The 14,514-nt window shown below is 38.1% G+C and overlaps 1 protein-coding gene across 5 annotated transcripts in view; it reads left to right on the forward strand.

Moving 5' to 3' along the window:
• The window catches only part of fat1a (FAT atypical cadherin 1a), a 210,782-nt gene that overhangs the window by 174,457 nt on the left and 21,811 nt on the right, over positions 1–14,514 (forward strand). For all 5 annotated transcript variants that reach the window (XR_007935176.1, XM_051928502.1, XM_051928504.1 and 2 more), the window contains exon 19: positions 913–1,714. Coding sequence is in view for 4 of the 5 variants with exons in the window: in XM_051928502.1 (XP_051784462.1) it covers positions 913–1,714 (802 nt within the window). In the remaining variant the exon portion in view is untranslated. The remainder of the gene's footprint in view (positions 1–912; positions 1,715–14,514) is intronic.

Below are 14,514 nucleotides of genomic sequence, written 5' to 3' on the forward strand. Positions count from 1 at the left end.
TAAGGTAAAAGTACTAAAAGGTATTGGATTATAAACAAAATACCTGGTGGCAAGAGTTTTTTGGTGAAACAAGAAAAATTGCTTGAGAAGACAGATGTTAGCATAATTTCAAAAGAAAAAATAAAAAAAATTGCTTATTCAGGCTTTTATTGTACTTGCAAGCATTTTATCAGAAGTGAAATATTTACACTGCTGTTATAATTACCAGCTCACAAAATTCAGCTTTGGGCTTTTCTTCTAAAATCTACCCTCTGGTGTAACATGAGGCCTAGGAATCAAAACGAGCCTGTCCCCCAAAATTCTAATGTAAATAAATCCCTGTCCCAAAATAACTAAAACAATACTAACAAAAAAGCAAAATAAGTTAAAAGCAATGCTTAAAAAAGTCAAAAAACAGGATTACTCACAAAGACAAAAATGTCAATGTGCTGCATAGCCATGGTTGCATTCTTATAAAGGTCTGGGTGAGGTCCCACAGCTGCTGCGTTTAGAGAGCCTGCCCCCATAGGCTTATTACAAAGAAGACAATGAATATATAAGCAGGAACTAGCAGATATATTAGCAAATAATAACAAAGCATATTCAAAAACAGAATTTATACAGATTTATTAAAAAAGCAATAAATGTAATAAATAAAAGGAAAAAATACTTGAGTCAGAAATAAAACCCTGACTTTTGTATAACAAGAAAATATGTCTTTTAAAATTAAAAACATTCTAGTAGACTTTGTTGCCCCATGAAACAAATCCCCCTATTTGTATGGCACCTAAGATATAAGTATTTCAGGGTTTTAATACTGCAAATTTGCTATTAAGAAAATTGCTTCAAGTTAAAACTTTAATGATTTTTTTTCACTTTTTTCTTTTCAAATATTTATCACAGAACTGTTTTTCTTTGTTTTTCTGCAATTAGGTGGCTGACAATGGTAAACCGCAGTTGTTTTCAACTACTTTCATCAGTATTAGAGTTATTGAAGAAAGTATTTATCCTCCAGCTATACTTCCACTAGAAATCTTCATAACAACCCATGGTGAGGAATATATGGGAGGGGTCATTGGAAAGATTCATGCCACAGACCAGGATATTTATGACACTCTTACCTACAATCAGGGTTCCAAGTCTGAAAGTTTGTTCTCTGTCTCAAGCACAGATGGAAAACTGATTGCCCGCAAAGGATTAGATGTAGGACAATACTCTCTGAATGTTACTGTCACAGATGGAAAGTTTACAGTGGCAGCTGACATTAATGTACACATAAAACAGGTCACTCAAGAAATGCTCAATCATTCCATTGGTTTTAGATTTGCAAATATTGCACCTGAAGAATTCATTGGGGACTATTGGAGGAATTTCCAAAGGGCTGTTAGAAACGTTTTGGGAGTAAAGAGAAATGATATTCAGATTCTTAGCCTTCAACCTCAGGAACAGACTTCTAATCTGGACCTCCTGCTTGCTGTCGAGAAGTCAGGCAGTTTTGTGCACTCACATGATGTACTTTTTCGAAAGCTCAACAATTCAGTGGCAGAAATTGAAGAGATGACTGGAGTTCGGATTCTCAAAGTAATCAAGAAGCTTTGCTCGGGATTGGAGTGTCCATTAAAGTTTTGTGATGAGATGATCACTTTAAATAAGAGTTTGATGTCAACTTACAGCACAGCCAGATTGAGTTTTGTTACTGCTCGTCACCAAAGAAGTTCAGTATGTCTCTGTAAAGGTAAGCTGATTCATTTGTTAAGATTAAGGCACATGTGAAATGTTCTAGTTATACTGTATTTTACTAAATGTGAGTCAATTTCATTGGAGAGCTCAATGAAGTACAATACAACCATTTTTAATCAGTATAATGGAGTGGTAGAGCTAATTCATGCAGCACTGGGTACAAGGTTGCAAACAAATGAATAATTACAAATGATAATTTGACTAAGTAATAAGTAACTGGTGTTGCAGTTGAGGCTTTCTAGAGAGCTCTGGAAAGGACAGGTTTAGACTCCTGCTGGCTTTCATATTTACGGTACAATAATCTGTTGATTGTTCTCCATTGGCAAAGTTAAAAACTGCTGAACATCAGGTTAAAAGAAAATGATATAGTACTCATATTGCACCAATATATTTTTGATTGCAAGTTGAGAAGTTTGTTTAATTGTGGCATGTTTGTGTGTTGGTACTTTCATCCATCCATCCATTTTCCAACCCGCTGAATCCGAACACAGGGTCACGGGGGTCTGCTGGAGCCAATCCCAGCCAACACAGGGCATAAGGCAGGAACCAATCCTGGGCAGGGTGCCAACCTACCGCAGATGTTGATACTTTTTGTTATGAATACATCACAAACTGCAAAGAGGAGAAGAAAACTGTGTAGAAAAACTTAAAAAATGGTGCCGATATTTAAGAATATTTAATTAACAAAACAATATATTATTAATTCTGAACAAAACACAAAATCTAGTAATAGTTAAATACAAACAGGGCCAAAGGAGAAGAATCAATTAACACAAAATCCAAGAAATAACTAAATTAAATCCTAAATCAAAATATAAAATCAAAAACTCAACAGCTACAAAATTGAACATCAAATATTGAAAAGCTGCCAATAACCAAAACAAAAGTACATTCTGATTAAAATAGTGACGCTAAAGAATTTATAACCCTCAGATGCTTTAGCATGACCTAATTACAACACTTCAGTACATTACCTATCCGGAGACTTTTTATAACACTAGATTAATACACTTAAAAAATAGGATACTAAATGAAAATATCTAGCCCACATTAAACTGAAATGAGAAAACATGTGTACCCTGTTTGTATTTAATTACTGTTTTTGTCTTTTGTTTAAAATTTTTATTTTTTATTTAATTTTTTAATTAATTAACATCTTAAGACAGATGATATTAAAAAGAAAGATGTGGCTGTGATATACTAGAATGGTGAAGCATGTGTAAATACAGTATAATCCAGATTGAATCTGTTTAATATGGTAGATATTGGAAAATCTAGTTTAAAATTTAGAAAAGATAACAACATAGGATATTGTCTAGAAGTTTACTTACCTTGGCAGCAACATTCATGTCTCTAGTGACTCTACCTTTATAGTCATTAGACGGATTTGGAAAGCATGGGGGGTCATGAGGTCACTGGAAAGGGGTGTGTGGAGTAGCCTATAGCTTTGTAAAAGGACGAAGGTACAAGTCTTTAGAGTCCCAGTGCCAGTGACCTCCAACAAAGACTGGGCTCTTTGGTACTGTGTCTCTTCGGAGAATCCTTGGGTACTGCTGGTTTGACTTTGTGTCGAATGAGCAGTTGTTCATGGAGTCCCGAATGAGGTACATTACCTGCCTTGTGAGACAGCGTCAGTTACGGCATTACGATCATGTGGCATGATTCCGCAAAGGGTGAATCTAGCACGCATCCACAATTGCACATAAGCCATATAAGGAAAAACTGCTTTTGCAAGTAAGTGGCTATTTGACGCATCCATACTGGCAATGAGACAAGCTGCAGCTTTTGTTAATACCAAATTAAAATGTAATGTTTCAATGCTGTGTAGCATAAAGCACATCTTTCTATCAATATGACATTTACAGTTTTAACAGAAATGCACAGCAGGTCAGGTAAACAGCATACTCCTGGATGAATATGAATGTTCAGTTGTCCCTATGCATATTACAAATTAAATTCAAGCCCTGTATTGTATTTTGATATTTATGAATGCCAGTACTGTTTTTTTTAAGTGATATATATTTTAAACAACAGAAAATTAATTATGTTCACTTACTGTGTACCCATACATTCCAAACAGATGTTTGTGGATTACAATGGTACTTTTAATTAAATGCTGTGGAACTGAACAGATATCAAGTCTCATAAAATTTTACTGGTACGAGTTTCAAGTGCAAAAAATGTTGCAATCCTTGCCGCCCTACTACTGAGCATCCATACATTCCAAACCAAATTTTTTTTTTGATTTACTGCCCTTGGTATCTCATACCAAGGCTTAATATTATTTGGTATTTCTTGTGTTTGTTGAAGTAGACAAGAGTACAAGGAGATAAGGCTCAAGGTGAAGAGAGAGGTGGCGAAGGCTAAAGAAAAAGCGTATGATGAGTTGTATGAGAGGTTGGACACTAAAGAGGGAGAAAAGGACCTGTAACAATTGGCTAGACAGAGGGACCCAGCTGGGAAAGATGTGCAGCAGGTTAGGGTAGTAAAGGATAAAAATGGAAACGTACTCACAAGCGAGGAGAGTGTGTTGAGCAGATGGAAAGAATACTTTGAGAGGCTTATGAATGAAGAGAACTAGAGAGAGGAGAGGTTGGATGATGTGGATATAGTGAATCAGGAAGTGCAATGGATTAGCAAGGAGGAAGTAAGGACAGCTATGAAGAGGATGAAGAATGGAAAAGCTGTTGGTCCAGATGACATACCTGTGGAAGCATGGATGTGTTTAGGAGAGATGGCAGTGGAGTTTTTAACCAGATTGTTTAATGGAATCTTGGAAAGTGAGAGGATGCCTAAGGAGTGGAGAAGAAGTGTACTGGTGCCGATATTTAAGAATAAGGGGGATGTGCTACAGCATGAAGTTATGGGAAAGAGTAGTGGAAGCTAGGTTAAAAAGTGAGGTGATGATTAGTGAGCAGCAGTATGGTTTCATGCCAAGAAAGAGCACCATAGATGTGATGTTTGCTCTGAGGGTGTTGATGGAGAAGTATAGAGAAGGCCAGAAGGAGTTGCATTGTGTCTTTGTGGACCTGGCAAAAGCATATGACAGGGTGCCTAAAGATGAGTTGTGGTATTGTATGAGGAAGTTGGGAGTGGCTGAGAAGTATGTAAAAGTTGTACAGGATATGTACGAGGGAAGTGTGACTGTGGTGAGGTCTGTGGTAGGAGTGACGGATGCATTCAAGGTGGAGGTGGGATTACATCAGGGATCGGCTCTGAGCCCTTTCTTATTTGCAGTGGTGATGGACAGGTTGACAGACGAGATTAGACAGGAGTCCCCGTGGATTATGACGTTTGCTGATGACATTGTGATCTGTAACAATAGTAGGAAACAGGTTGAGGAGACCCTGGAGAGGTGGAGATATGCTCTAGAGAGGAGAGGAATGAAGGTCAGTAGGAACAAGACAGAATACATGTGTGTAAATAAGAGGGAGGTCAGTGGAATGGTGAGGATGTAAGGAGTAGAGTTAGCAAAGGTGGATGAGTTTAAATACTTGCGATCAACAGTACAGAGTAATGGGGATAGTGGAAGAGAGGTGAAAAAGAGAGTGCAGGCAGGGTGAAGTGGGTGGAGAAGAGTGCCAGGAGTGATTTGTGACAGAGTGAAAGAGTGAAAGGGAAGATCTACAGGACGGTAGTGAGACCAGCTACGTTATATGGGTTGGAGACGGTGGCACTGACCAGAAAGCAGGAGACAAAGCTGGAGGTGGCAGAGTTAAAGATGCTAGGATTTGCACTGGGTGTGACGAAGATGGATAGGATTAGAAATGAGTACATTAGCGGGTCAGCTCAAGTTGGACAGTTGGGAGACAAAGTCAGAGAGGCAAGATTGCGTTGGTTTGGACATGTACAGAGGAGAGATGCTGAGTATATTGGGAGACTAGCAAAATACCTGCGCTTCGCAGCAGTGAAGTACTGCTTTAAAATTTTAAATAATAAACTGAGGGAAAATGTACCAATAATTATTTGTTAAGGATCTATTTGTATACCACGTTATCAGTTCGCCCCTCCGGTTGTAATATGACCAAGCTGTGCACTGAGCTTACTCATGAGCATGCAACGTATAGTTGGCCATGTGAAAAGCAATCTTGCCTCAAATCAATGCCAACCTTTTGTAGGGTCTGTCCCTGAGAGTTATTAATTGTCATTGCGAAGCAGAGCCTTACTGGAAATTGGAGGCGTTTGAATTGAAATGGGAGATCAGAGGGTATAACAGGGATGCGAGGACTAAAAACTCTCTCCCCTGAGCCACCGCCAAGTAAAAATAGTTGCCTCAATTAGGTTCTTTTGCAGGCATGTGACCTGAAGTCTCGTGCCATTATAAAGTTTCGGTGACTGTAAGTTTCTCAGTAACATTATTGGTGCCCCAACCTTCAAAATTAGATAATGCTCAGGAGTACCTGTAGGATTCAGAGTGTGGACCGAGCTGCAGGCTATGGACGTATATATGTACGTAACCCGCGTACCAAATTTCTTGAAGATGGGCCCATTAAGTAACAAAGACCATTGGAAAGTTCAATATAGCGGCTGACAGTGGTATCATACCACCGAAATAAGTACATACATCGTTTTCGGTTAGCGCTGGGAAGCCGCCTACCAAATTTCATGAAGATGGGGCCATAAATAAGAAAGTTTAACATGGGGGACGTTGTCGACCGTTATGACCGTTACGTGTAGAATTTCGAAATGAAACCTGCTTAACTTTTGTAAGTAAGCTATAAGGAATGAGCCTGCCAAATTTCAGCGTTCTACCTACACGGGAAGTTGGAGAATTAGTGATGAGTGAGTCAGTGAGGGTTTTGCCTTTTATTAGTATAGATGTATATGTATATATGTGTGTGTGTGTGTTTGTGTGTGTACATATAAATATATATAGATATATATATATATAGATATATATATGTGTGTGTGTGTGTATGTGTATGTGTATATATAGTGTATATTATATATATATATATAGCTGTACCCGGCCACGCGTTGCTGTGGCTCAGTCTGGTTAAATGGAAAAAAAAGAAAAGAGAAAGCGCACGTTTCTAATATGTTTACTTTCACAATGCTTGTGGGTATACAATATTTTTTGTTGTTCCATTTGTCTGTGCAGAATGTTAGACTGAATAATATTGTTAAGTTCGTAGACGTCTTTGTTTTTGGCCGCAAGAATAGCTCGTTCACTCAGCCAGTCGTGATTCTTATAATTGGTTTGAATATTGGGAAATACTTTTTCAAACAGTTCTTCTTTTGACGTCACTAAATTGCAGAAGTTATGAGGCAGTGAAATTTGTCCTGAGGTCAGATCAACCGGCACCTTTCCGTTCCCAATTTCCAGATTTCTCCAACCCCGTTATTGACAGTTTGCATTATTTGATTGTAAATGCCTTTTTGCTGAAGCGTTAGCTTAGGAATATTTGATTGCACATACGACAAAAGATCACCAGTGTTGTAATTTTGTTCACGACGCAATTCTACATCGAACAAAGCAGCAGCAGATCGATTCGGTGATAGCATTCCCAATTGATTGAGAACTTTGTTCGCGATTTCTAAGCACAAATCTTCAATCATTGTCAACGCTTAGTTGTAGATGTCTGCTGTGAAATCCATGTTTATATTTGAATTTTACTTGCGTATTCGACAGAAAATATCTTCAGCCATGTGCGATTTATATTTCTCCCATAACTTCAACACAATCCAACCTCTGCTCCTTAGGGACAAGCTGACAGAGATGGGATTAGATTCATACCTAGTGGCATGGATCGTGGACTATCTCAAAGACAGACCTCAGTATGTGCGTCTTGGGAACTGCACGTCTGACATTGTGGTCAGCAACACAGGAGCGCCACAAGGGACTGTACTTTCTCCGGTCCTGTTCAGCCTATATACATCGGACTTCCAATACAACTCGGAGTCCTGCCATGTGCAAAAGTTCGCTGATGACACTGCTATCGTGGGCTGCATCAGGAATGGGCTGGAGGATGAGTACAGGGACCTAATCAATGACTTTGTTAAATGGTGCGACTCAAACCACCTACAACTGAACACCAGCAAAACCAAGGAGCTGGTGGTGGATTTTAGGAGGCCCAGACCCCTCATGGACCCCGTGATCATCAAAGGTGACTGTGTACAGATGGTGCAGACCTATAAATATCTGGGAGTGCAGCTGGATGATAAATTAGACTGGACTGCCAATACTGATGCGCTGTGCAAGAAAGGACAGAGCCAACTATACTTCCTTAGAAGGCTGGCATCCTTCAACATCTGCAATAAGATGCTGCAGATGTTCTATCAGACAGTTGTGGCGAGCGCCCTCTTCTACGCGGTGGTGTGCTGGGGAGGCAGCATTAAGAGGAAAGACGCCTCACACCTGGACAAACTGGTGAGGAAGGCAGGCTCTATTGTTGGCATGGAGCTGGACAGTTTAACATCTGTGGCAGAGCGAAGGGCGCTCAGCAGGCTCCTATCAATTATGGAGAATCCACTGCATCCACTAAATAGTATCATCTCCAGACAGAAGAGCAGCTTCAGCGACAGACTGCTGTCACTGTCCTGCTCCACTGACAGATTGAGGAGATCGTTCCTCCCCCAAACTATGCGACTCTTCAATTCCACCCGGGGGGGTAAACGTTAACATTTAACATTATACAAAGTTATTGTCTTTTTTTCACCTGCATTATTATCATTCTTTAATTTAATATTATTTATTGTATCAGTATGCTGCTGCTGGAAAATGTGAATTTCCCATTGGGATTAATAAAGTATCTATCTGTCTATCTATCTCTATCTATAACTGTGTTGGAGATGAAGGAGAGCAGGCGGTCAATATAATTGCAAACAATGCACGAATTTGATTTGGATGTGACGTGTTGCACGCGTCATTAATGTATACATCCCAGTGTCGGTCGTTCTCCAATAAATTCAGAGCTTGACATTTACTTCGGAAAGTGGCATGTGTAACACCGTTGACAATTCTCAATTGCTGGAAAGATGTTGGACTGGGCACATTTACCAACAGCATGTGAACAAAGAAGCATTCATCTTGATTGGGTTGCACGGTGTACAGTCTGCCTATCGTAGTTTCTTTGAATATGCCAGGTTGTCCATTGGCTCGCTCTCCTCGTTTGCGTTGTTCAAATGATTTTCTGCTCGCATTCCATGTGTAATACGTAGGCACTTCCGAATACAGCAGTGTTTTCGCAAACGCGTCATTTTGACATAACGTAAAGAAAGCAGTTAACGTTGTAGCCGGTGGATTCAGGGCTATTTATTGCACATTTGCAGCTGTGAAATAAACGCGTTGTCCATTTTCTAGATGTACTGCTAAGTGAACAACATCTGGACTTCGTTCATGTATGAGAAATGAAAGAATTCGCCATACAGCTTCATTGCTGCTTATGTATCTTCCAGCCTAATAATGTGCGATTTCATCGATATGTATGACTGCATTCCTATCACTTCTTTCTGGTTGCATGCCAAAAACTGCCATGTCGCTGCCTTTATTCACGTACTTACAAATGTATTTGATCGAAACATTGAAATAGAATCGTAAAATATTTAGTATGGCGTGTGTTGCTTTTACGTCCAACAGATGGCGCTGTGTTTTCAAAAAAAGCATGTTTTTACCTGTCACAGGTGTGATATCTATATAATATGTATATAAAAACACGCGCGTATTCAAATGCAACGTTGTGTCAAAATTTCAAAGCAATCGGTGAAGAACTTTCGGAGATTTAAGGTTTTGAACAAACGAACATTTACATTTTTATTTATATAGATGTATATATATGGTTTTGGCAGCCAAGCGCTTTTTTTCCCAACCTAGAAGACGTCTCTTGAGATCTGTTTAATTGCCTCGTTGATTGCATGTCTTCCAAGGTAGTTTCAATACCCATTTCCTGCACCGAGTCATCTCCCCTTTTATGAGTGACTGTGTTAGTGGCTGTACTTCGTACAGGTCTTTGAACGCACTGAATACTTGTAACTGGTGTCGCCCTTCGGCTACTTTCGACAGGGAATGGAAGCAATTGTCGAGTAACAAAAATTATTTGTAAGTGATTTCGCATTGAAGAAATAGTAAAAATTTGATCACTTGGGTCAATACCTAAAGAAATACACACAGCAAATGCAATTGCGAATACACCAGAATCTGTATGATTTAATTGTTGCTGTGTGTCTTCATAAACTATGGGAGGTTTGTAAGGAAACAAAGCATGCTGATCTGCTCCCATTTCATCTTACAGTACTCTACGACGGGAACTGATCTGATGTTCATACTAACCTGGCTTATGGCTTATGGCTTCGGGGCGATCACGCCCGAAATTACCAAGCGTTACTGTTTATAGCTGTGTATTGGAACATCCAAATCCTGCTTCTTCCTCCTGCTGCTTGCTATCGCTGCTCACCTACACTACCATACCTGCCTGTCCTACCGGCTGCGTTGTGCTGTGCTGCTTCTACACTGCTATCAGCTAAGTATCACTCACTATTTTAGTGCTTTGAGTACTGAGAAAAGCGCTATATAAATGTAATGAATTATTATTATTTATTATTAAACACTAAAGTACAAAAATGAAGTAGAAAGTAACACTAAACCGCAACACCGGCACACCGCGTCTAATAAACACTAAGAAACACTAAAGGAAAAAATACTATTCAGTAAGTACCGCGTCTACTAAACAGTAAATCAGTAAAGGAGAAAGGACTAACCGCGTCAGCTATGGAGCTCAGCTCGGAGCGAAATGAAGTGAATGAAATGAGGTGAATGGGAGGGGAGATGATCACGTGACTCCAACACCCGCCTTAACTCTCCGTCCCTCCACAAACACAGCCACACGGATCCCAACTCTCCTTTATAGATATAGATGGATGCTAAGGATAGAGCTGCCAGGCAAGAGAAAAAGAGGAAGGCCTAAGAGAAGGTTTATGGATGTGGTGAGAGAGGACATGCAGGTGATGGGTGTAACAGAGCAAGATGCAGAGGACAGAAAGATATGGAAGAAGATGATCTGCTGTGGCAACCCCTAACGGGAGCAGCCGAAAGAAGAAGTTGAAGGCAAAAACATTGTCACATTGTATTTGTTTTCCACTTTTGTATTTTGTACTTTGGTTTTAAAATGTTACAAAAATTCTTCCAACATTTTAGTGCAAGCTCTTAATTTTGTTATACAGTACACAGCAGTTAGCAAGTACAGTGATCCCTCGCTATATCGCGCTTCGTCTTTCGCGGCTTCACTCCATCGCGGATTTTAAATGTAAGCATATGTGAATATATATCGCGGATTTTTCACTGCTTCGCGGATGTCTGCAGTCTACAGTATGTGTGCCTCCTCAGTTGATTTGCCCATTTGAATTCAAACAAGGGACGCATTTGAATTCAAACAAGGGACGCTATTGGTGGATGGCTGAGAAGCTACCCAATCAGAGCACGCGGTTAAGCTCCTGGGTGCTGTGCTAACTCTCGAGCGTCTTGCGACCATTCTACGAATGGCAAAAGATCTCCAGACATCAGCTGAAGAATGGGACCCGCAAATGATTCGTTCTTTGCAATTTAAAAATGCTCTTGACGGCGCCACGGAAGTGTATAGGAACCTCTTTACACAAATGAAAAAGCAGCGCCAGCAACTGCCCATCACGATGTTCCTTACACGCAAAACACTGCCTAGTACATCTTCAGTGGAAGAAGACGACGGCGGTGCTACTCAGTCGCCTGAAGAGGCTCCTTTAGAACAGCTGTGACAGTGCAGTAAATGTCATCGTTATCTGACAAGTTGGTGAGTACCCAAAACTATTTTTCTACGTACTTAGTACATGTATGTATGGTTATTGTAACTGTGCACACATTTTATACAATTTTTTCCTTGCATTGTTGGTATTTATTGCCCGTGGCCTGTCTATCGTAATGGCTGTAACAAATGTGATATCGGAGACGCTCTACAGTATCTTTAAAATAACATTTTGGTTTTATGTACAGCATTTACATGTTATAGATATTTCACGTATTTTTATATTACCTACTCAATTACAATATATTTAAAACTGTATTACGTATTAAATAAAACTCCTCAATGTTATACGATACGTATGTTTGTGAGTAGTATATAAACTGTGTTTACATACATAATTTCAACAAATCTTACCTAATAACTAAGAGAATATAAAGGGTTTATGCTGTATAACTGTACGGGGAATATTTATAAACCATGTGGGAGAGTTTATAAGGACTTAAAATATATAAAAATAACCATATAAACATATATCACAGATTTTCTTATTTCGCGGGTGGCTCTGGAACGCAACCCCCGCGATGGAGGAGGGATTACTGTATGCTGATTATACTGATTAGTCTGTGGTAGAGCTATTTCTTCATACCTCTAGCATATTGATGGCCTTTTGTTTAAGGAAGTTGCAGCAGTTAGCGTTGCCATCCCACAATAGACCATTGTTCCGTTCTTGATTGGGGCTTCTTCAGGACATACCCTTACTACAGCAAATACTGCTTTATATTCAATGAGTACAGTATGTTTATGTTTATATATACTGTGTTAAATAATATATAACCAATTTTACATAGAATTTGGAATATTTCAGATAGGGTTGTCACATTCTAGATATGAATGCATTGAAATGTCGATTACAGTTTTAATTAATTATTTACTTTTAAGTGAAATTGAATTGAAATGTCAAATATCTCCAGTCAGAGACTTCTGATTTTATAAGTGTCAGATTACCACCTGATATTTGCGCATTACTCCCAGAAACAGTTTATTGTTGTTTTTGGATTGCTACTATCTTCATTAATTAAAAGAACTACTTGTAGTTCAGTATTAATGAACAGCCTTTTTCTCTTTATATCTGAGCAACTCTGCAAAGCTTCACAATGGTTTGTCTCTACTTTCTATCTTCTAAATTTTAGATTACAGTAAGGCCAATTCATATTTCATACAGTGGCAGGGAAAAGTAGAGCAGCTCACATTTTCAAGTATGGGCTTCTTTCTGCCGACATTCACAGTATGACTGTGTGAAACTGTAGGAAAAAAATAACTCAAATGAATCACTTGTGATTGGTTAAATCTGTTGGACAAAATCATGTCTCGCAACTACTTCTCTCTAGATACTGACTAATTCTGGCTAAAGTACATAATATCACTAAAAATCTCTGTGTTATTTTGACCGAGGCATTGTGATACATGACGTTTCATAAGTGGAACAGTTAACTACTTCTAGTATATTTAACGTCATACTGAAATGATCAGTGGGTGGTAAATAATTGTTTGTTTTTTTTATTTAGCGCTGGCTTTATGCAAAGAAAGACATATGCTACAAAAATATTTAAATGCATAATAAAAATCTTGAGTTATAAGAAACTGAGTGCTATATTAACAAATGACAGAAAGCAGAATTTTTTAAGTGACTACAAGATACTTAGTGTTACAATGAGTTCAAAGGCCAAATGAAATCTATGCCTCCCAACACCTCAGCTACTTAACAGTTTATAGGATAGATAAATAGAAATCCACCACAGTCCCAAATTACTTTTCAAAGGGAAGTATTTTTAAGAAGTGCTTATTATATTCCTGTAAGAATTACAGTGCTCACAACTTCACTTTACATCATTTGTGTGAGCTATAAGAAATTCTTACCTTCCCATCATGGAGCATACCCCTGCGTGCAATGTAAATGTGGCCCAAGCTTCTACTAAACTTTGCAAAGGAAAGAAAAAAATCAAATCAAATAGTGATCTTTCGTGTCAGCACATTTTTTGAATTTGTGTTCTCCTTTCTTATTGAAGGCATACTTAGGTATGTACAGTTTACAATTCTGTGCATTGACAAAGGTAATGTATATCAGCCAGAGATTTAATATAACTCATGGATATGATAATATATCCTATCAGCTTTTTTTATGTGTTTGTCAATTTCTTTTCAATAAATTTTAAATGCATGTCTGCATCAAAAGCTTGCAGAATGTTGTAAATTCTATTAGTACCATACTTATAAATACTGTAAGTAGGAAGTGGCAGAAATTATTCTTCTGTGCTTATATTGCCACCTTGTGGATAACATTGTCACACCAAAAATAATAAAATTATCACTGGCTGTAATAAGGTGGGTGATTACTGAGAGTTAGAAGACATTTGAATGAAATATATAGTTTAAAAAAAGCTTTTTGTTTTACAGATGGATGTTTATTAATTCATAGCTCCATTCGATATGTGTTCATTATTGGGGGGTGGTGGTGATAGAATGTGGATTTTCATTTTATTACTTGATATATATGCTATGATTCTCTTGTATGAAACGTAATTTTCCTGACTGTATACATATGTAAACAGATCTACAGATGAATGTTAGTTACAGCAGGATAACTTAGACTGGTTTAATTTTTTAAAATGCTCAGTATAAAAATCATTATGAAGAGAACAGAGTGTCTAGTAAGCAGTGTATAATAGGTCCTTAAAGTAAGAATCTTTAATCTAGCTCATTGTACTCTTAAGAAACATTCACAGTACTAATCATAAAGTAAAAGGAAGAATGTCTGCACATGTGTATGGTTCTTAAGGCATTAAAAATATATTAAAATGTATGTTTAAAAAAAAAAATATATATATATATATATATATAAATTTAGGTTTATTTACTGATTATAGATAAACCAATATCTCTCTCCTTTGCTGTTTAGCAGTTTTCTTTAACAATTCTATGCCATTTGCACAGTTCTGTTTATGATAGTTCAGTTGTGTTTTAGCTCTAAACTAGATGGTATTTTCATTTTAGTTTGTCATTGTTGGCTTGACTCAATGATGAA

This window comes from Erpetoichthys calabaricus, chromosome 5 (assembly GCF_900747795.2).
Source record: "Erpetoichthys calabaricus chromosome 5, fErpCal1.3, whole genome shotgun sequence".
NCBI lineage: Eukaryota > Metazoa > Chordata > Cladistia > Polypteriformes > Polypteridae > Erpetoichthys > Erpetoichthys calabaricus.